The sequence below is a fragment of the Heteronotia binoei genome, chromosome 7 (assembly GCF_032191835.1).
Source record: "Heteronotia binoei isolate CCM8104 ecotype False Entrance Well chromosome 7, APGP_CSIRO_Hbin_v1, whole genome shotgun sequence".
In the NCBI taxonomy this organism is placed as follows: Eukaryota; Metazoa; Chordata; class Lepidosauria; order Squamata; family Gekkonidae; genus Heteronotia; species Heteronotia binoei.
Genome location: NC_083229.1, coordinates 54058809 through 54080790, shown reverse-complemented (window position 1 = coordinate 54080790; position 21982 = coordinate 54058809). Strand labels below are relative to the sequence as shown.

Here is a 21982-nt window from a genome sequence, read left to right as displayed (position 1 = left end):
GCAACCGCGCGCTACCAGCTCCATCCTGTTCAAAAGTGCCACTGATTCCGACAGGAGTTCCTTCCCAAGTACGCGTGCACCGCACTCCAGTTTTTGACAGCCCGCGCCAGCGCTGGCAACAAAGTTGTTGCACTGAGAAAAGAGGAAGGGAAACACTCCCTCTCGCTACCTGGTTTAGAACTGTGTGGGCACAAAACAAACTCTGATTTGTCCAGGCGCCCGCATTCAGAAGTCGCGACAGAGCAGAGCAAGATCCTGGGCTGGGGTTTCTTCGCCAGCTTCTCGCCTTCTGTTCGTTCGTGACGTCTGAATGCAGCTCCGGCTATTCTCTGCTGGGTGGGCCCAGCGGCGCGCCGGGCGTTTCGCGTGCGGCTGGCGTGGCTGGGATGGTCTCTCCATTGAACAAGGGGCGGTGCTGCGGGCGAAGAGGGCGGAAATGTGATGGGGGAAGGCCTAGGAATGCAAAATGGGCGAGAAGGAGGAGGGACAGGTCTGGGAAGCAGGGCTGCTGAGGGGGTTGGGGGCGGGAGAGATGGCGGAGGGGGGGCTGCGTCCCTCTCGCCGGGGCTATATAGAGCCCCGAGCGGTGGGAAAATGCTCACTTTCAGGGGCGAGGTGCTGAGCTGTGGCCCGGCCGCGAGGCAGAAGGGTGCAGATAGGCGCAGGGCGGGAGGCGCGCGGCTCAGGAGCCCCTCAGCCGGGAAGGTGGCCGCGGAGCGCACCTTTGCTCCCCTGAGCCCAGCCTGAGAGAAGGCGGCGGCCGCCGGCAGCTCAGCCCGCTCCCAACGCCCGACGGGGTCTGGGCACAAACTTGTGCTCGGGGGCTCGTTCAACTTGCTGGGTCTGAATTGGGCCGGCGGGTCTTCGGGGTGGGCGGCTAGGTAGCGGGACGCTTGGCTCAGCCCTTCCTGCTCGCCTCGGCTCTCTCTGCCCAGCCCGCCGCCGCCGAGGGCTTCTGGGCACTGAGGAGCAGGAAGCGGCCAGGTTGGCTCCGAAGCTGCTGCAGAGTGGCAGCCAGGTGCCCGCAGGCGGGGGAAGAGGCTTGGCCGCTGGCGGCTTAGGTGCCCGCCGTCGCCTTCCTGGTCCCTCCGAGCGGGGCGCTCCCGTTGCCTCCGGACTGCGCTCCGCCGCCAGTCCAGCGCTCGCCCTCCCCGGCGCCAAGGGAGCCGCGGCCATGAACATCCTCTTGGAGTTCTTCGTGGTTACCTTCAAGGTCCTGTGGGCGTTTGTGGTGGCTGCGGCCAAGTGGTTCATGCGCCCCAAGGAGAAGAGCGTGGCGGGCCAGGTGTGCCTCATCACCGGCGCCGGCAGCGGGCTGGGCCGCCTTTTCGCCCTGGAGTTTGCCCGCCGTCGGGCGCGCTTGGTGCTGTGGGACATCAACACGCAGAGCAACGAGGAGACGGCGGGCATGGTGCGTCACATCTACCGAGAGATCGCCGAAGAAGCCGTCGCCGCCGCCCGGAAAGGTAAGACACCCCCCCCCCCTCCCCGGACTCTCCGCTCGCTCCCGCGCGCCCCGGGGATCTGCCTTACCGGGAAGTCAAACGAAAGGAGGAGAGACCTTAAAATAAAGCGCCGGGAATGTGGGCGATCAGACGTTTCAGCTCCTCTTAATGCGTTGAAACCCCAGGATAAATTGACGTTAAGAAAATGTTCTAGGATTAGCTTTCAAGATCTGCCTTGCTTCAAGAGCTTTAGGAGGTTGTTTTTTTAAAAATATTACAAAATGTTACACTGGTCTAAGCACTAGAGAGGAGCTATCTAGTAGCAGGGCAAAGGTGACCAAGATAGCAGACTTCTCTAAGAGGCTGGGAACGGGACAGATCCTGTCCAACTTTTTCTGCTGCTTTCTGCAGGGTGCCTTTGTACCTGTTGCTTCATATACTAAGGATATCAAAGGAACGATGCAATGCTAAACCGACTTACCCCTTTCAATAGATTAAGATGGGTGTAACATGGTTTAGGATAATGCTGTAAAAGTATTCACATGCTTTTCATATCCTGAAAGGGAACAGAAAGAGGGGCAGACAACAGTCAAGTGCTAAAAATACAAAAAAGATTACCCCCCTCCCCAGTCTGATTGTTGGGTATGTTCTCTGGTTTCCACAAACCAGAAGTGTAGAAAAAGATGTAAATCTCTGCCATAATATAAGATGATCACATATCTGGGGGAAGGTTACTACCTCTGATTTCTAATGTCCTGTTAAGATTGAAATTGAAGAAAATAATTGGGTTTGAAATTATAGTCTGTGGTTATCTAAATTCTTTAAGTTAAATTTTACATCAAGTAGGAACAGTAAGAATTTAGGAAGCTGGAATAAATACACTCAGGCAGGGGGAGAAGTAATGACCAGTATTTCAGTGTCTGATTTTTTATCTGTGTTTTGTGTGTGTGTGTGTATTCTGAGGAGGATTGTAAGAATAACTAGTTTAAAGTGACTAGTGGCTGGCAAAACGTTAAGTGCCCTGTAGATGGTGAAATGGGAATACCTATGAGTGGAAAACTTGTGGAGAAATGAAGACTGATGTTCCTGGTGCCCTGCAGTTTGTTTAGTGTGGAAAGTCTGGGTTGACACACTTATTTAGCATATTATTCAAACAGAGTAAAGCTAGTTTTTAACTTGCTTCATTGTGCTTAGTTTAGATCCTCTGTACCTTTTATACACCAAACCAATTAAGATTTAGTATTCCAATTTTTAACCAGAGTCAAGAGTACTGCCCTGTTCACACTATGTAGAAAAACCCAGAAATTGGTATTTGTTTTCTGAGTTATCATATATAAGATGATCCAGTCTTTGATCTTCAATCCAGATGTTTCATTTGAAGTGGAATGCACTGAATGTTCCATGCTTAGACTAATCTTGCTCTACTATTTGTATTGAGTACCTCTTGTATCATTCACTGGGCATGGGGTTGGATCTTATGTCTTCCTACCCTAAGTTGGATCAGTTGTGTTGGATCCAACCAGTTTTTCCACTGGTGAATTACCAAAAAGTGTATCCTGGGGATCACATGACAAGCATGGACAAAAAGCTTTGTGCAGGGGATTGGACTAGATTACTCTGGAGGTTCCCTTCTAACTCTGTGATTCTGTGATCCTATGCAATGTGGTATTAAGGTGGAATTAGGTGAGATTGAGTAAAAATGTTGGCTGGCTATGACTGAATTTCTCTATTCTGCTTTCTTGAATGGAAAATGGTTTATTCTGATGGAGAAAGACTTAATGGAAGGGAGTCATAGGACTCAAATAGTGTACCCTCTAAACTGTATATGGAGTGGCTGCTCATTAACACAGGAAGCACCACTCAGTAGCAGTCTGGAGCTCCACAGGGTCTTGCATTGCCCATTTTAAGATTGCAGCAATTATATTCTGCTCAGGATGTGAACCGCTCCACTCAGTAGGGGGCAGAATAGAGAGAACATTGGACACAACCCCAATTGTTTATCCCTTTTTGTCTGTAAGTGACATGAATTAGCACAGCTTCTTTCATCCTTTAGAACTAAATAAAAAAAAATCTTATCAAAATGGTTAAATTAATCATTGGTTGCTATTTTCTGAGCTTAAATCTCTAATGAGGTTCTCCCCCCCCCCATTTTGCTTGTCTTGTGTTTCTGTAATCAGCTGGGCATGGAGAAGAGGAAGTGCTACCTCACTACAACCTGCAGGTCCATACGTACACTTGTGATGTGAGCAAAAGGGAGAATGTCTACATGACTGCTGAGAGAGTCCGCAAAGAAGTTGGTGAAGTCTCAGTCCTGGTTAATAATGCTGGCGTGGTCTCTGGACATCATCTCCTGGAATGTCCTGATGAGTTGATCGAGAGGACCATGATGGTTAATTGCCATGCACACTTTTGGGTGAGTATTTCACTTACCTTACTTCCTAGTATGTTCTTTTCATAACAACAAAATCCTTTAATACAGGGGTGGCTGAACTGTGACTTAGGAGCCACATGTGGCTCTTTCACACATATTATGTAGCTCTTTAAGACCCACCACTCTGTCAGCTGGCTTTGAGAAGGCAGTTGTCTCTTTAAATCACATCTCAAAGCCAAGTCAGCCAGTGGAGAATGCATTTAAAATGGCTTTCTTTCCACCTGTCCCTCCTCCCATCTATTCCTTCCTTCCTTCCTTCCTTCCTTCCTTCCTTCCTTCCTTCCTTCCTTCCTTCCTTCCTTCCTTCCTTCCTTCCTTCCTTCCTTCCTTCCTTCCAACATCTGACATTTATTCTGTGTGGTTCTTATGTTAAGCAAGTTTGGCCACCCCTGCTTTAACATAACATTAGTGCAGCACTTTCCTGTTATTGAGACTGGATTTGTTTGTCTGTTGCTAGAATTATGCTTTTGTGCTTTTTATTCTTTTTGTCTTTACTCAGCCACCACCCTCACCCTGAGCCAGAAAACATTAATCACACTTAAGTAAAAATCAATGGGACAGGTTAGTAGCAACGAACATTTCCATGAGACTTGAGCATGACAAATTCTCCCTGGATCAGGGCCACTGAATATTTAGACATTAATGGTTCTTATTGTATAGGTTATAGATATGTGGTCATCATAACTCAAGCTCAGTGCTATCAACTTTTTATAAATTGCCTGTAAATTGAAAGAACTGTTGGCTCTCCTTGTTAATGACTTCATATTTCTGGCTCTTTAGAAATTTCAATCTGGCATTTAATGTGTCACAGAGGAAAAGGGGGGAGAATGGGTACACTTTGCCAGATATGGGGGGAGGGCAGTCTGTGCTGTAAGGTTTTTACTGTAATGTGGTCTATTTATATCATTTCAGAAATAAAATTGATTTTTTTCTTTCAGGGTTTGTGAGATTGTGTGTATAGGATGGGATCATATGTGTGTTCAGAGGGTGGGAAGAGAGTAACAAGGCCCAGGGAATTAATGCTTAAGCTCTGGGATCATCATGACAATAAAGATGAATATGCTTAAGTATGCTTTAAAAGTCCAGCTTGTTATTTAAAAACTGACTAGAAGAAAGGCATATTATAAATTTTGATTCAGGGCAGTGGTACAGCTGTCCTAAGATTAACAGCGGTTTTGTGGCACTAAGAAACTTTTATTCCACCATAAACTTTGGTAGACTAGAACCCATTTCTTCAGATGTAATGAGTGGATCCTCACTAGGCAGAAACTTCATATAAGAGGCATGAAAAAAAATAAACAGGGTCAATTGGCTATGAAATGCAGGACATAGAGGGTAAAATGGAAATTATACAAAATTTAATTCTAATCAAGAAAAATAGTGAGGCCATGCTAAGGTAGTTAACCCTGTAATGGGTGGAGGTCTTAGGTGTTGCCAAGAAATAATCTCCCCCTTCTCACTGAGGCTTTGAACAGGATTCTGGGATTTCTTACACGCTATAGGTGCTGCTGTTTTGGCAGATTCTGGGAATCCTCAATCCATTGCCAGTGCAATCCTAAATTGAGTTACACTCTTCTAAATCCATTAACATCAACTAGCATCTCTTAATTACCATATTACCTTTTTGATTTAGAATTGAATTTTACATATTTTTGTTAAAGTGCCACAAGACTGCTATTTATATTTGCTGCAATTAGGGTTGCCAGGTCCGACTCAAGAAGTATCTGGGGGCTTTGGAGGTGGAGCCAGAAGCAAGGGTGTGACCAGCATAATTGGAGTTCTGGCCATCACATTTAAAGGGGCCACACTCCTTTTAAATGCCTTCCCTCCATTTGGAATAATGAAGGATAGGGACACTTTCTTTAGAGGCTCATAGAATTGGACCCCATGGTCCAATCTTTTTGAAACTGGGGGGAGGTTAGGAGAGACACTGGATGCTATGCTGCAGATTTGGTGCCCCTCTCAAGAAAAGCCCCCCCCCCCCAGAGTCCCAGATACCCACAGATCAATTTTCCATTATACCCTATGGGAATCGGTCTCCACAGGGAATAATGGAGTGCCAAGCAGACATTCCCCCCCCTGCTTTCTGATGACCCTGAAGTGGGGGGAGGGGGGAGGATCCCCTGCCCCCACCTGGGGATTGTGTAACCAGAAAAGAGCTACGCAGATAATAGAGCAGGGAAAAGGATCAGAAAAACCTCCGCGAAAACCAGCCTCCAAAACCATTAATGCACACAAAGTATATGAATAATTATCAAAAAAAAGTTTGTTGCAGTACAAATTCAAAGAATAATACATAAGGAAACCACAAACCCACATCCAAAGTCACTCTGAAACAAATTAATGACCAAAGATTTTAGGAAAGAGGTGCAGGCAGTAGTTCCATTGGTAGAGTTGTCCACAGAGAACAAAAGCTCCAAAAAATGTCTTTCATATAGCAAGGCACAGTAAAGAGAATGCGACACAGTAGTACTTGATTCCACATTTCGCAAAGGCTTCTACCATATGCTTAAGCATATTGGATACAAGTGATTGCTAGCATCAGCATGTAAACTGTTTGAGACTTTCTGTAAGCGCATAGAAGTCTGCGAAACATGGGATCAAGTACTACCGCATCGCGTTCTTTTTACTGTGCCTTGCAGTATGGAAGATAAATTTTTGGGAGCTTTTGTTCTCCGTGGACAACTTTACCAATGTAACTACTGCCTGCACCTCTTTCCTAAAATGTTCGGACATTAATTTGTTTGAGTGACTTTGGATGTGGGTTTGTGGTTTGCTTATGTATTATTCTTTGAATTTGTACTGCAACAAGCTTTTTTTTGATAATTATTCATATTCTTTGTGTGCATTATTGCCTTTGGAGGCTGGTTTTCATGGAAGTTTTTCTGACCCTTTTCCCTGCCCCACCTGGGGATTGGCAGTCCTAGCTGCAATAGACAAACACAACTACCCCTTGGCAGGGCTTTTTTTTATAGCAGGAACTCCTTTGCATATTAGGCCACACACCCCTGATGTAGCCAATCCTCCGAGAGTTTACAGGGCTCTTCTTACAGGGCCTACTGTAAGCTCTTGAAGGATTGGTTGCATCAGGGGTGTGCTGTGCAGCCTAATATGCAAAGGAGTTCCTGCTACAAAAAAAGCCCTGTCCCTTGGGAATAAAACCAGTATTGTTTCTTTTGTCTGATGAGGGGATGTCCACTGTCTCACCCGGGGCTATTGCCCAATACTGCTTCTGAAATCCATTTAACTGTGAATGCTTATGCATGCAAATAAGCTGCTTACCATTCAGAATGGCCCATCCCCTTGAATGTCTGTTGCATTCAACTTGCTTCACCACCACTGATGATATAAAATACCTATATAGACTTAGAGCAAGTATTGCTTTTTTAATATCTTTATTGCAAACAAAACTTTTAGATACGTAGGAACTTAAAAATCCACCAGTTTCAATGCACATAAATGACAGGAACTTATATTATCTATGTTATACTTAAAGGCTTGTTCTGTAAAAATAAATCTAGTGTGTAATTAGAGAAGAAGAAGAAAAATTGGATAGCTTAGTAGATATGTGCTTGTGGCATAATTACAAAGAGTGCTTAGAAATTTTGCAACTTATGACATCATTGCCATTAAAATGTGGGAGGAACCCGGAGCATTCTGCAGCTGTTGCTACAGGCATCTAAATCAACTATTATTTACAACATGGCAAGCACTAAGAAATTTTAAAATTCTGAAGTAACAATGGAAAAACTCTTTTGTAATTTTTTTTGGTACTTTTCTAAGAAATTTTAAGTTCCTCCTTCCTTTGAAGGATTGTTCTGGAGCTGTCATGATGTATAAATCTTTGGTTTGAACTAAACTGGCTCAAGACTACTGTTAGATCCACATTAAGTAAGTCCAGACCTTGTCTTTAAGTCTTGAGTAGTTCCATGCTTAAATGGATGTCCTCTTATGAACTCATTTTACAATGAAATTATTTTCCTTTGTGGATTCTCAAGGTACTCTTTGTTGTCTAGCCAAAGTCACAAAAATTGCTGTTTGTTTCAATATAGATATAGAACAATACAATTGGATAACATCTGAGCTGACCCAAATTACTGTAGACAGTTTTGTTTGTTTCAGTAGAACAACATATGCAGAATATCTTTTAATAACCCTTGTTCATTTTGACTGTGTTAAATTGCTAATTAACATGGTTATCCAGGTACATTGAAATATTATCTCCAAAATTTTTGAATTTTTCATTCTCAGACCAGAAATCTCACTGAAAACTGGAGAAACTAATTGAGACTTGAGAACTACTAATGCTTAGTAGATCAGAGCCAATATTTTTAAGTGTCAGCACTGGGGATCTTGCTGCCACCCAGTCACCTCTACCCCAGTGACTTCTACCCTTTCATTGTTTTTTTTAAATGCCTATTTACGCTTTTCGGTGGCACTAAACTTTGCGAGCATAGTGCTGAAATGTGCCTTAAACATCCATGTATTAACACATTTTATGCTTCTCTTAGGTCAAGGTAACATTTACTTTCACTGTCTTGTGACTTTTGTTTCAATCCCACATACATTCAACAACCAAGAAAATATTGTCTTGGTTAGAAGGAACAACTTTATCTCAAATCTATGAGAACTCTTGGAGCAGGGTATGTGTTGTCTCTTTTGCAAGGTAATACAAAACTTCAAGCAATAACATATTTCTAAGGAGCAAAATGCACAAAATATAAGTTGTGAAAAATATGCTTAGAGGCTCTTATGGATGTTGACATCAAAGCATTGATGCTCCATACCCATTGCATGTGTCAGCCATGTTCCACACTGTGGCTTTTCCAGTCAGCTGACCTCAGTCATCTGGAGCAGTGTCTACTGCTGAGAGTGGCTGGATGTTCCAGTGTTAACCTGCTTTTGCTACAATCAAGCAAAGTAAATACTCTCTGAGGAATAAGAGAACAGCTGTCAGGCAGCCTTCTCAATATGTGCATCTGAGTTGTTTCCAGAACTAACAAGAAGCATTGAGTTTTTTAGGGGAAGTGATTCTAGATAGGATATAACCTGCACAACCGAAAACAACCTGCTCACCTTGTATATTTTACTGTACTTTCTAGCTAAGGTGTAGAATGTTTGCAACCCGATTTTAGAACCATTATAAAGTGAAATTATGACTGATTCTACAATAATCTACCAATGCATTCTTGTAAGCAATAATGTCAAGTTCGCTCTTCTTTGACACAAGATTGTTTGGTTCAGCGGACTGAAACAGTAGGAACAGTTAGTCTCTCTGTCTGTCAATTTATTTGATTAATTAGATTTATTTATTTTATTTGCTTGTAGTGTAATGGTTGCATCTCACTGGGTTTATATGTGGTTTGCTATATCTCATTATTCCAGTGCTATTTTCTTATTATTCCTCTTTTTAAAAAGCAGGCTATCTAGTAAGCTGTAAAGAAATTACCCGCTGTTATAGTCTGTTGATATTTAGAGGCATTCCCTTCATATAGGTGCCCTGAGCCTGCTTTGGCAGGGAGGGCGGGATGCAAATCTAATAAAATAAATATAGTGGGCACCTTACTGGTTTTGTTATGATCCAGAAGATATGCTGTTAAAGTGTTGCAGCACCACCCACATCTTGAAGCTTGAGTTTTCTAGCTTGTTTGGACTCAGCAACCTGGCTTGGCCTTGTTTTAGCAAGTCTACCTGTAATGCCATAGGGAATGGAAGCTGTCAGCAGTGTAGTATAGGCTAAGTGTTATTAGATCTCACAGCAGCGTTCGACACAGTTGACTACAATCTGTTGACTCGTCGCCTTGCCGACGTGAGAATACTTGGGTTGGCCTTACAGTGACCCTCCTCCTTTCTCCATGGATGGGGACAGAGGGTGGCTCAAGGAGAGGACGTGTCCTCAAGACACCCCCTGGTTTGCAGGGTTCCTCAAGGGGCACTCCTCTCCCCAATATTCAACATCTACTTGCATCCCCTTGCCCAGCTTGTACAGAATTTGGGGCTTGGGTGTGTCATCAGTATGCAGATGACACTCAGCTGTATTTGCTGTTGGGTGACCGGTCATCCTCGATTCCGTCATCCTTGGCTTGAGGGTTTGAAGGCTGAGGTGGGCTGACTGCAGCAGAGGTTGAAACTGAACCCCTCAAAGATGGAGGTTCGGTGGCTGGGGTTGGAGCTGGAGTGCAGATTGCCTGCTCTTGACAGGGTACTCTTTTAACACCAGCACCAACAGTCAAGAGCTTGGGAGTGACCTTGGATGCCTCTCTTTCCGTGGAGGCCCAGGTAACACTTATTGCTAAAATGGCATTTTTCCATCTACACCAAGCCAGGCCACTTGCTCCCCTTCTGCCTTGTTTGGACCTAGCCACAGTAATCCATGCAACAGTCACCTCCAGGGTAGACTACAGTAACTTGCTCTATCCTGGCTTGCCATTGACTTTAACACAGAAACTCCAACAGGTCCAGAATGCGGCAGCATGAGTCCTAACAGGAACGCCACGAACAGCACACACTCTTTCCTTTGTTTTAACCATGATGTTGTGTTATGTCTATGGTGCTAATCATGGTTAACTCTACCCAGACAGTGACCAAAGCCAATTCTGGGGAGATGGGGGAGAATTACCACAGAAGAGGGGAAAGGAGCGTTTGAACCCTTTGCACCCTCCCAATCTCTTAGCCATCTAACCTGCTGTTTTATGGAAACATTTAGGCAGAGTTAAAAATAGCTTTGAAATGTCATGTATATACATATGCCATATTTAAACTGCCTTTTTATCCTCTCCAGAGCAAAGCAAGATAGTGCTGGACAGGATTACTATTAGCAGAGACTTCTTTCTGTATATTCAAAAAGAACCCCCTGTATCTTTGTATAACTGCTAGGGGGTTGAGAGGTTTGCTCCATCTGAGTGCAAATGTCTAAATATAGACCAAGGGGATATTAAGCAGAAGAGGTTGGCTTATTAGTATTCTGTAGACGTTTAATGGATGTTTTACTTAACCAATACATTTCAAAAAGACAACTCAGTATTTGAAAATTTATTAAGCCTGGTTTTCCCATGAGTACAATTCTCTCCTTTCCCTTTCTATTTCTGTAAATTTGCAGACAGCTTGCATGATATTCTTGCCCCAGATGCCTCATCAAAATGTATTGATTTGATCCTTGACTTAGTTTGAATTGTTAGTTTTATAGCAGTGCTACAAAGCCTGTGTCTACCGTGCAGTTTTCATGTGAAGGCTTGGAGTAGATCAGTAGAATAGGAAAGATGAACCATGAAAATTGATGTGCATAAAGGAAACTATAATTAAAATAGCAACTAGTATTTTAATAGTTACTAGAATGGGTGACTAATGTTTTCAGATAGGTGGTCAGCTGATTGGCATGTAGAACACAAATGGAAGTCCAAATTTATAATGACCACTTCTGGTTCCCAGATGGAAAATAGGTTTCTGGAATCAACTTCTTTCTCTTGACTCTGTGACTTTAGGATCTTGCTTTCTTTCAAACAAGCTTCTAGCATACAGCAGAAGGAATTTCTATCAGTGAGGGTGGGGTTTCTCTGCCTGCTTCTTCCTGCTACAGCTCAAAACAATACCTGAAATGCTGTTTCTGAGGGGTCTGCCAGTTTCTAGTGGGAGAAAATAATTTTTGGAAATAACTCCTTCTTCTGTTGGAAATAACTTCTCCAATACATCTGACTCAAAGGACATACAGCTTTTTGGGTCAGCATATCACCTTAGTCCCTTTTCCCACACTTATGGTTGCCAACCTCCAGGCAGTGGCTGGAGAGCTCCTACAATTATAACTGATCTCCTGGGTATAAAGATCAATTCCTCTGGGGGGTGGGAAGGTGCTTTTTGGAAGGCAGACTCCATGGCATTATACTCCGCTGATCTTGCTTTTCTCCCCCAACTCTGCCCTGTCCAGACTGCACATCCAAAATCTCAATGATTTTCCCAACCTGGAGCTGGCAACCCTATCCCAAACTGAAATGTTGAAGACTTTCTGCTTTCTTTTGATATACTTGTCATTTTATAAAGTGATTCTATTTCTATTTGTACTTTTCCTGCTAGCAAAAGTTGCATCTGTGTCCCTCTTCTCCTTCTCTCTCTTTTGTTAAAATTTAGCTCTCTGCCTATGATTATATATTAGCTCATTGAATTGCTTTTTACTGAACTGGTCAGGCTGCCTCAGTATTGTCTGCTCCTTGCTGGAAGGTTTCGATATAGGTAGTGTTTGGGGCCTAAGCTTCTTGGCTGCCTATTTCCTCACTTTTTGCTTTTCTTGAATTTTAAAAACTTATGTCTAACTAGAGCTGTCATATGCCTTGCACATTGAGGTCAACATATCCTAAGACTGCTCCAGAAAAATGTGTCCCTGTTCTCTTTACAGAGCAGTTAATAGCATCATCATTGTTCTTTATGTGCCTGGGATAATATGTTGCTCTGTCTCAGACTGAGATGGGATCCCCATATACTTTCTTCTGTAGCTTTTTTTTTTAAGTGCCAGAGACAGAGGGGGGTTATCAGCCTTCTGGAAGTAATGAGATGCTCAATTGAAAGCGGGCAGGGGGGATGTGGTGTTCTGCTTAATGCAGAAGCCACCTATAAAACTTGAGCTCCTTAAAATGAATGTTTAACCACTGCAGCTTCATGTTTCCTGGACATCTGTTATGGCCTGGCTTTCCTATCCTGATTCTGTTGGCTTCTCAGTTTCTGACCTGCCTTCTCACCCTTCTCTTGTCTGTCTAGCATAGATTGTAATCCTCCAGGCAGGAACTGTTTCTTCTCTGTTCTCTGCTTACCTATCATGTTTGTACTAACATTAGTAGCAACATTTATCCATCTAAATTCTTCAAAGATTAGTCTTCTGGGATTCATTCAAGAACAACTTGCTACTATGCATCTGGTTCTGAAAGGGCTAGGTTTACAGATTTATATAAAACTTAGGTAAAACAATTGTGCTGATACATGCAATAGTCAACAGTAGTAATTTTGCATTCTAAGATGCACACACTTTTTCTTTACATGTGGACACATTCAGGCACCTATTTTCTAGAGGCTGAAATACAGTAGGATAAGTATTTAGTATTCTACAAGAGGAGACCCACAATAAAATATTGCATAAAGTGTTGTGGCTTGGTTTAATTTGTAATTGCAGTGTATGTATATACCACCCTTGGCATTCACTCACCCACAACCCTTGCTCTCTTCCCACTCTCCCATCATCTTTTCCCTTCCCCTTCCTTTGCTCCCTCCCCATTTAACAAATTTATTCCACTTTCTTCTCCCTTCCCCTGATCTGTCAGCATTTCTTCACTCTATCTCTTCCCCTTATCTTTTATGGCAATTATTCTACCCCCTAGCTTTGCTTTTTCCCCTACCACCCCATCTCCATCTCTCTCTTCTTCTTCCCCCCTCTCCTTCTCTTACTTATATCTCCATCTGTTTTGCTCTCTTTCTTCTTTCTCTTCTCCTCCCCCCACCAAACCAATACCCCCTTCTCCCCTCTGCTTATTTTGCCTTCTTTGTCTTTCTCTCTCTCAAGCTAATCCCCCTTTTCTCTCTTTCTCTCCCAAGGCAATTGCTCCTCCTTTCTCTTTCTCTCTGGGAGGCAGAGTGTCAGTTTTCTACAGGTTGGGAGACCCTGACCGGGAAGTGTTGGGTGGCATTGGCCTCCCCTCTGACAGCTTCAGCCTTGTCTATCTGGGTGCAGGGAGGCTCTCCTGCTGTGGCTTCAGCAGCTGGCTGCAGGGTGGGGGTTGTTGCCTGGGATAGACCCAGGGCATTCTGCTGGCTGTGGGGAGGCTGCTGGCCACAAGGAGACAGGCCACCAAGAACTTGTAAGACCATTGTATGCACATGCACAGACAACACTTTTCATTTGGGGGGATTTAACCCCCCAATGTATTTTTTAAAGTTTTCAGATTTTGCTGCAAACCTGGCCCAATTGTGCAGGAAAATCTCTCTACCCTCCATGTGCCCCCCATCTGCAGAAATCAGTATTTGCACATAGGGGGCATGTTGAAAATTAGATATATAGACATCACCCCCAATTTGATGGCCATGGATACCTTTCCTGGTGCCCACTAAGTGTTTTTAGTAGGGTTGCCAAGTCCAATTCAAGAAATATCTGGGGACTTTGGGGGTGGAGCCAGGAGACATTGGGGGTGGAGCCAGGAACAAGGGTGTGACAAGCATAATTGAACTCCAAGGGAGTTCTGGCCATCACATTTAAAGGGACAGCACACTTTTTAAAATGTCTTCCTTCCATAGGAAATAATGAAGGATAGGGGCACCTTCTTTTAGGACTCATAGAATTGGACCCCCTGGTCCAATCGTTTTGAAACTTGGGGGGGTACTTTGGGGAGAGGCACTAGATACTATACTGAAAATTTGATGCCTCTACCTCAAAAAACAGCTTCCCCAGAGCCCCTGAAACCTCCAGATCAATTCCCCATTATACCCTATGAGAATCGATCTCCACATAGGGAATAATGAAATGCTCAGCAGACATTCCTCCCCTCCCCTCCCCCCCCCCCCTTTTCTGGCGACTGAAGTGAGGGATTGGCCTCTCTACTCACGAATTTCAGCCAACTTCTTCCAAGTAACACAGATACCCCATCTCAAGAGGAAGCCTTTCCAATCGGAGACTGGAGCCTCCAGAGGGGAAAAAAATCACATGGTGGCTCTGGGGGTGGGAAGGAGACTGGGAAAGCGGAAGAACCCCCACTGGGACCTGGGGATTGGCAAGCCTAGTTTTTAGAAATGTGAGTGGGCCAAATTGGCAGCAATTTGGTGGCTTTGTTCATCACCCTCTATGAGAATTTCAGAAATGCTCACAGACTCAAAAAGTTTACGGATCTTTGCAGTATTTCCGGAAATCTATTTCTCCTTACCTTATTCTCATTGGATAGGATTCTCCTTTTTCTGATCTCTTTCTGTCTTCAACACAAATTTGAATGTAAATTAAAAAGTGGGAAATGGTTTTGGGGAAAGTATTAAGTACCACTTATCTGACCTTCTTATGGAGCCTTGGTTCCTGCTTTGAAAGTTGAAAAGTACAATTGGAAATCATTCTGTGGTTTAATAATAATAATAATAATAATAATAATAAGTTTATTTTTATATCCCGCCCTCCCCCGCCACAGGCAGGCTCAGAGCGGCTCACAGAGTATGGTGAATACCATGTTTACAGTAAAATACAATCATATAAAACAGTTAAAATATAATTGACTTTCATATATAAATTAAGTTAAAAGTTGAATAAACAATTGTGCCAAATAGATTAATAATTAAGGTGCTACCATTCAGAATACATACAAGATGGCTAGATGTCATTTTAGTTGTGTTCCGTCTCAAAAGCGAGCTGAAAGAGGGCGGTTTTACAGGCCCTGCAAAACTGATTCAAGTCTCGCAGGGCTCGCACCTCTTCTGATAGTTGATTCCACCATCGGGGAGCCATTACTGAGAAGGCTTGCTCCCTCGTTGTTTTCAATCTAGCCTCCCTTGGCCCAGGGATTTTTAAAAGATTTTGGGAACTAGATCTCAGTGCTCTCTGAGGAACATATGGGGAGAGGCGGTCCCTAAGGTAGGCAGGTCCTCGGCCATATAGGGCTTTAAAGGTGATAACCAGCACCTTATAATGAACTCGATACACAATTGGCAGCCAGTGCAGCTCCCGCAGCCTAGGCCACACATGTTCCCACCGAGGTAGTCTCACCAGCAGCCTGGCCGCCGCGTTCTGCACTAACTGCAGTTTTCAGGTTCGGTGTAAGGGCAGCCCCATGTAGAGGGCATTACAGTAGTCCAGCCTCGAGGTGACCGTTGCGTGGATCACAGTTGCCAGGTCGCCGCGTTCCAAGAAGGGGGCCAACTGCCTCGCCCTCCTAAGGTGGAAAAAGGCGGATTTAGCAGTGGCAGCTATCTGGGTTTCCATTGACAAGGAAGACTCCAGTAGTACTCCCAAACTTTTGACCCTGCGCACTGGTGTCAGCGGCGCACCGTCAAAGGTTGGTAGGGAGATCTCCCCCCCTGGCCCGCTGCGACCCACGCAGAGGACCTCAGTCTTCGCTGGATTCAGCTTCAGTCCACTCAGCCTGAGCCAGCCCGCCACGGCTTGCAATGCCCGGTCCAGATTCATAGGGACATTGTCAGTCCGGCCGTCCATCAATAGATAGAGCTGGGTGTCATCAGCGTACTGGTGGCAACCCAGCCCATACTCCCGGGCAATCTGGGCAAGGGGGCGCATATAGATGTTAAACAACATCGGAGAGAGAACTGCCCCCTGAGGCACCCCACAATTAAGTAGGTGTCTCTGGGACAGCTCCCCTCCAATTGCCACCCTTTGTCCCCGACCTTCAAGGAAGGAGGGGAGCCATTGTAAGGCAAGCCCCCTAATTCCTGGTTTAAGCCTTATGTTGCATAAAAGGAAATCAGGTGTTTACCACACAGCGGAACCTGTTTTCAGGTTCCATCACTTGAATATTGACATAGCAATTGTAGTCTGTTCCAGGATTCAGATTTATGGTGATACTTCTGAATAGCAAACTGAGCATGATATTCATGTACCTTACTATTGCTATCCCCTTAAAATATGGGTTGCAAGATCAGGATTGGAAAATACCTGGAGATTTGGAGGTAGAGTTAGAGGCGAGTGGGGTTTGGGAAGGGGGGGGACTCCAATGGGATATAATGCCTTACAATTTATCTTCCAAAGTGGCCATTTTCTCCAGGTGAACTAATCTCAGTCACTCGGAAATCTGTTGTAATAGCAGATCTCCAGTTACCATCTGGAGGTTGATCAACAAAGAGAGGTCACTTACAGAGTATAAATGCACAACAAGAGTTATAGTGACCGGATTACTAATGTATTATAATAAACATATACAATAACAATCACATAAAGACTGAAAAGTCAATCCTCAATACACAATTATCATGAAGACTGGAAAACCAATTCCCGAAGTTCCACAATTCCGTCAACGGAGTCCTGAAACAAGTCGACTGTTTCAATTCCTCTTCCAGCATAGGGCGCTCCATAAATAATATTTCAACCAAAGGGCACAGGCTCAGAAAAAATATACACTGAGAGTTTCTGGTGCATCAATTGACTAAATTTGCATTTACACTTGAGGCTGCCTGAAAAACCAGGTACTCTAGCAATATTTGAAGATGTTTTGATTTGTATTTCAGGTACCTTGGTGAAGTTTTGTGTGTATTTATTGGGAAGGTCTAATTTTGTCCTTTGGTTTTGCTTGACTTCCTGTCTCCTGTTTGATACTCTGCATATGGATCATTATACTTTTCTAAGACTTCCCCAAAAGTTAAAGTTCTAATTGTTGTTTTCTTTGGCCTATATCAAAATGGGGAAACAGGGAATAGCTGTAAGTCCTTAGTACAGAGTTTTAAGGTACTGGGGCCTTTCTCACTTGTATTGCTGGACTAATAGTTCAAAAGTTAAGTGTTATGAAAAAGCAATGTCTGCCATTCACAGAGATCCCTAAAGTAATGGTGTAACAAAATAAAAGATGTTCAGTTCTCCTGACTACTTAAGAACAAATGTCTAAACAGGAAAGTGTGTGTGTGTTTATACATATATATAGGCTTTCAAATGAATATTTAAAGCTGAGCTTGTTCATGTGACAATGGATAGATATTTGCATTGTTCATTTATTTATTTCACAACCAAATGGGAAGTGGCAATCAAGAATCTGGATGCTAATCACACAGAGAAGTGAAGACTTCGCACAACTAGAAATTGAATGCATTAGGAAGTAGGCCTTCAGGCTGAGGTGCTAGGTAATTTACAATGAACAAACTGTAATTGCTAGATGAAACTTGGCTGTTTAAATTCTCCTAAAATTTACAAACCTCTTTTTTTTGGGGGGGGGGTATTTATTAGTTGTTCTTTTTTAAAAGTTTGTTTCAATTTCTCTTTTTAACTAGTTCTGTTTGCTGTGTCTAGTAGTAGTAAGGAAGAGGCTCAACATACCTTAGGCATAACTGGTTTATTCATTCAAACAACCAGCCATAGAAAACAGAAACTCCTGCCTACTTCAGCCACTCTCCCAAACTACAATTGCTGAAGAGGTCCAAACAACCCCAACCAAGAGGCACAGTTTCCTCCTATCATACATAACAGTCATGTTTAACTGTGCTGTAACTTACCTGGTATTGTGGATATAAGAAAGTTGTTATCATTTGCTAAGCAGCTTACCAGCAGTCATCTATGAGATTTATAACACTGTCTCAGTCCTTATCCTAGAGGCCCATACTTGATTGGATAACTGATGGAATAAATTTCTGTATAATGGCTTAGACCGTGTATTTTCATATTATGTGATGGAGAATGTATTGTGCACAACAGCAGTAGTTCCTAGCCTTTACCGTTTAGAAACATGGAAGTATAAACATGGAAGTATAAATGGGCAGTCTTCATAGTGGAGGACGGTAAGCAGTGGGGTGCCACAGGGCTCAGTACTGGGTCCCCTGCTTTTTAACTTGTTCATAAATGATTTGGAGTTGGGAGTAAGCAGTGAAGTGGCCAGGTTTGCAGTTGACACTAAATTGTTCAGGGTGGTGAGAAGCAGAGAGGATTGTGAGGCACTCTAAAGGGATCTGTTGAGGCTGGGTGAGTGGGCGTCAACATGGCAGATGAGGTTCAATGTGGCCAAGTGCAAAGTAATGCACATTGGGGCCAAGAATCACAGCTACAAATACAAGTTGATGGGGTGTGAACTGGCAGAGACTGACCAAGAGAGAGATCTTGGGGTCGTGGTAAATAACTCACTGAAAATGTCAAGACAGTGTGCGATTGCAATAAAAAAGGCCAATGCCATGCTGGGAATATTTAGGAAGGGAATTGAAAACAAATCAGTATCATAATGCCCCTGTATAAATCGATGGTACGGTCTCATTTGGAATACTGTGTACAATTCTGGTCACCGCACCTCACAAAGGATATTATAGCATTGGAAAAAGTTTAGAAAAGGGCAACTAGAATGATTAAAGGTTTGGAACACTTTCTCTATGAAGAAAGGTTAAAACGCTTGGGGCTCTTTAGCTTGGAGAAACGTCGACTGCGGGGTGACATGATAGAGGTTTACAAGATTATGCATGGGATAGAGAAAGTAGAGAAAGAAGTCCTTTTCTCCCTTTCTCACAATACAAGAACTCGTGGGCATTCAATGAAATTGCTGAGCACTCAGGTTAAAACGGATAGAAGGAAGTACTTCTTCACCCAAAGGGTGATTAACATGTGGAATTCACTGCTACAGAAGGTGGTGGTGGCTACAAGCATAGCCAGCTTCAAGAGGGGGTTAGATAAAAATATGGAGCAGAGGTCCATCAGTGGCTATTAGCCACAGTGTGTGTATATATATTTGCCACTGTGGGACACAGAGTGTTGGACTAGATGGGTCATTGGCCTGATCCAACATGGCTTCTCTTATGTTCTTATGGAAGTCCATATTTACTTGATATAGTACCCCACTAAAAGAAAACAGAACATGCAGAAATAAATAAATAAATAAAACTGCAAAAGCCTGGTACCCACTTCCCAGTCTCAGTGACCCACTTGTATCAAGACCCATGAATTGGGAAACGCAGTTTTAAAAATGCACTGTTGGGTTGCATAGGACAATGGTGAAATGCAACAGTCTGTTTTATGTAAACTGAATATGCCCTAGAACACTTGGAACTGAATGCAGTGCACAGAATATCTCCATGCAAGCCATTTACAGTGCTTGAAAATCAGTGATGGGCAATGAAAGTGGTAGTGTGTCAGGCTAGGTTCTGAATCTGTTAGGCAGTGACAGTGCAGTCTGGTACCACAAAAATATCTTCGTCATTCTAACCTTTGACTGCTTCTTTGAATAGCAGTTAACGTTCTATGGTAGGCTGTGACAACCAAAACCTGGTGCTTGTTTACTCTTTCCTTCAGCCATTGTTTCAACAACCCGCTACTGTAGGTATAAATGAGAACGGAACCCAGTTCATACCCTAGTCTGTAGAAACTCTGGAAGAATTCTTTAGACAATGCCCACTCATTAGCAAGCGTTTGTTTTCCTTCTTTTCTTTCCATACCCCATATGAGTATTTGGCTATTGGTGTCAAGCTGCTCATTCTACAAAACCCTCTCTTGTCTGTGAGTTCTCTGGAGGGCACATGCTCATCTAGATGTTAGGAAAGTGAAGAGGTCACCATAAGATGTTCTCATTTTGCTTCTCTAGTCCCTGAAGTACAAAAGAAAATGCTGCTGTCATTAAGGGAAATAGCCTTTGTAGTCAAGCTGTTCCTATTGCACAGAGAAGGAGGATAAAGGGGAGTGGTTGTAGTCTGTAGTCTAGATCTTCTCTTGTTTATTAATTCAAAATAATAAATTCCAATTTTTTTGCTAAACATACTGAAGTTAACATTCAGTTAAATTTTAAATTAACTCAAAATGATGACCATGATAAAAGCAAACCTCAAAATGACAGTCCTATAAAACTTTTTAAAAGCAGAGGAATATGAAAAGGCGAAACCTGAATGTCAGTAGGTGATTCAACCTCCCTGAGAAGCTGTGGCACCATCACAGAGGATGCCCTTCATCTGGCTTCCCATGTAGGAGAACTTTGTACTGTTGCATTCACAGAAGGAAGTCTTACTGCTGTTTCTGAAACAAAAATTGAATGATTGGAGAAATGTGAGTTTCCTCCTACAAGTGAATCTCATGAAGCTACTACTGTGTGTAGATAGCAGTATACTTATTTATATTTATATGTTGCCTTACTGTCTGATCAGAGCCACCAAGACAATTTAAACACACATAACACAAATACATCATAAAACCAATTTTCAGCCAAGCTAAGAATGTATGCATAAAGCAGAAAACAGCAAATTTCAACATAAAGCTGAAATGAGGGATGATTGAAAGAAAAACCAGACAATTTCTCCCCCCCCCCCCAAAAAAAAAAAAGTCTTCACCCACTGACAGAAGACAGTGATTGAAATTGATAAATATCCCTGGGGAGCAAGTTCCATAATTTTGGTGCTGTGACTAGGGATGAGCACCAGCTAGCTCATAAACTAAATTTCATCACTAATTTTGGCCTGTTCATGGTTCACAAAGTGATGTTTGCAAACAGAAGAGCCACTGTGAACTTCCATGAATTTTGTTACAGTTTATGCTGTTCATGAAAAAACAGCTGCACAGAAAGCAGGGGTTTAAATGGCTAAGGTGGGGAGTAGAAAGCACGATGTTAAAAGGCTCCAAACTATTTAAACCTCTGCTGTCTGCTCCCTCACCACCCAGCTGTTTTTCATGAAAAGTTGCAGTGAGCAGAAAGCTTGGGGTTACATGGCTTGGAGCCATTTTATTCCCCACTTTCTGCTCCCCATCAAAAGTGGTGGGGAACAGAAAACGGGTTTAAATGGCTCACAAACCAATTCAAACTGGTTCGGATCAGAAATCGGAATATTGGTTCATAGTTCAGCTATGAAGCATGAAGTGAACCACAAAAAAGTGGCTTCTGCCCTTCCCTAGTCATAACAGCAAAAGCCCTCTTTAGTCTCAGATGTTGTCATGGCATGGGAAACCTCATTGATTCCCACAGAAACAGGGTGAGCAGCCATCGTCTTAAAATGGGAAAGAAAAAATGAAAAAGGTAAAAGATATAGCCTCCCCTGCGGCAGTGTCTTGCATCTTATGTTCATCTTTCCCTTTGCCCTCTCTGATTTTTTTTCTTGTTGTGCTCTGTTTCTTTGTAGTACTAGAGAGCCCTTACTCTGATAGAGAAAGACAAGTAGGTTCTTTCTAGAGCACTGTTCCTTTCTCCTTTGCCACTCAACTAGATTTTGCCTGCTGTCGTCTCTAGTCTTACTGGCAATCTTCTCTTCAGTAGACTTTGTGATAAATACTGTGACGGAACCAGCCCGATTCTGCCTTCAGACCCGGTCCCGTCAACTCCCTATTGAGTCGCCAACTCCTGGAGGGAGCTATTTCTCCTTCGGCCACTTGGGCTCGCTGCCACCACCTGCTCAGTCTAGGGGTTCGGATTGAGAGGAACAGGACTCCCAATCCCCCTCTCCAGCTCTGAGGCCAGGCCTCAAGGTCCTCTGCCACCCTGTA

The 21982-nt window shown here is 43.3% G+C and overlaps 1 protein-coding gene across 1 annotated transcript in view; it reads left to right on the top strand.

Moving 5' to 3' along the window:
• The first annotated feature begins 565 nt into the window (after nt 1-565).
• Nucleotides 566-21982, top strand: part of RDH10 (retinol dehydrogenase 10) — a 42115-nt gene continuing 20698 nt past the window's right edge. Inside the window, exons 1-2 of the mRNA XM_060243638.1 lie at nt 566-1466; nt 3623-3858. Of these exons, the coding sequence (XP_060099621.1) occupies nt 1175-1466; nt 3623-3858 (528 nt within the window). The 5' untranslated portion in view covers nt 566-1174. The remainder of the gene's footprint in view (nt 1467-3622; nt 3859-21982) is intronic.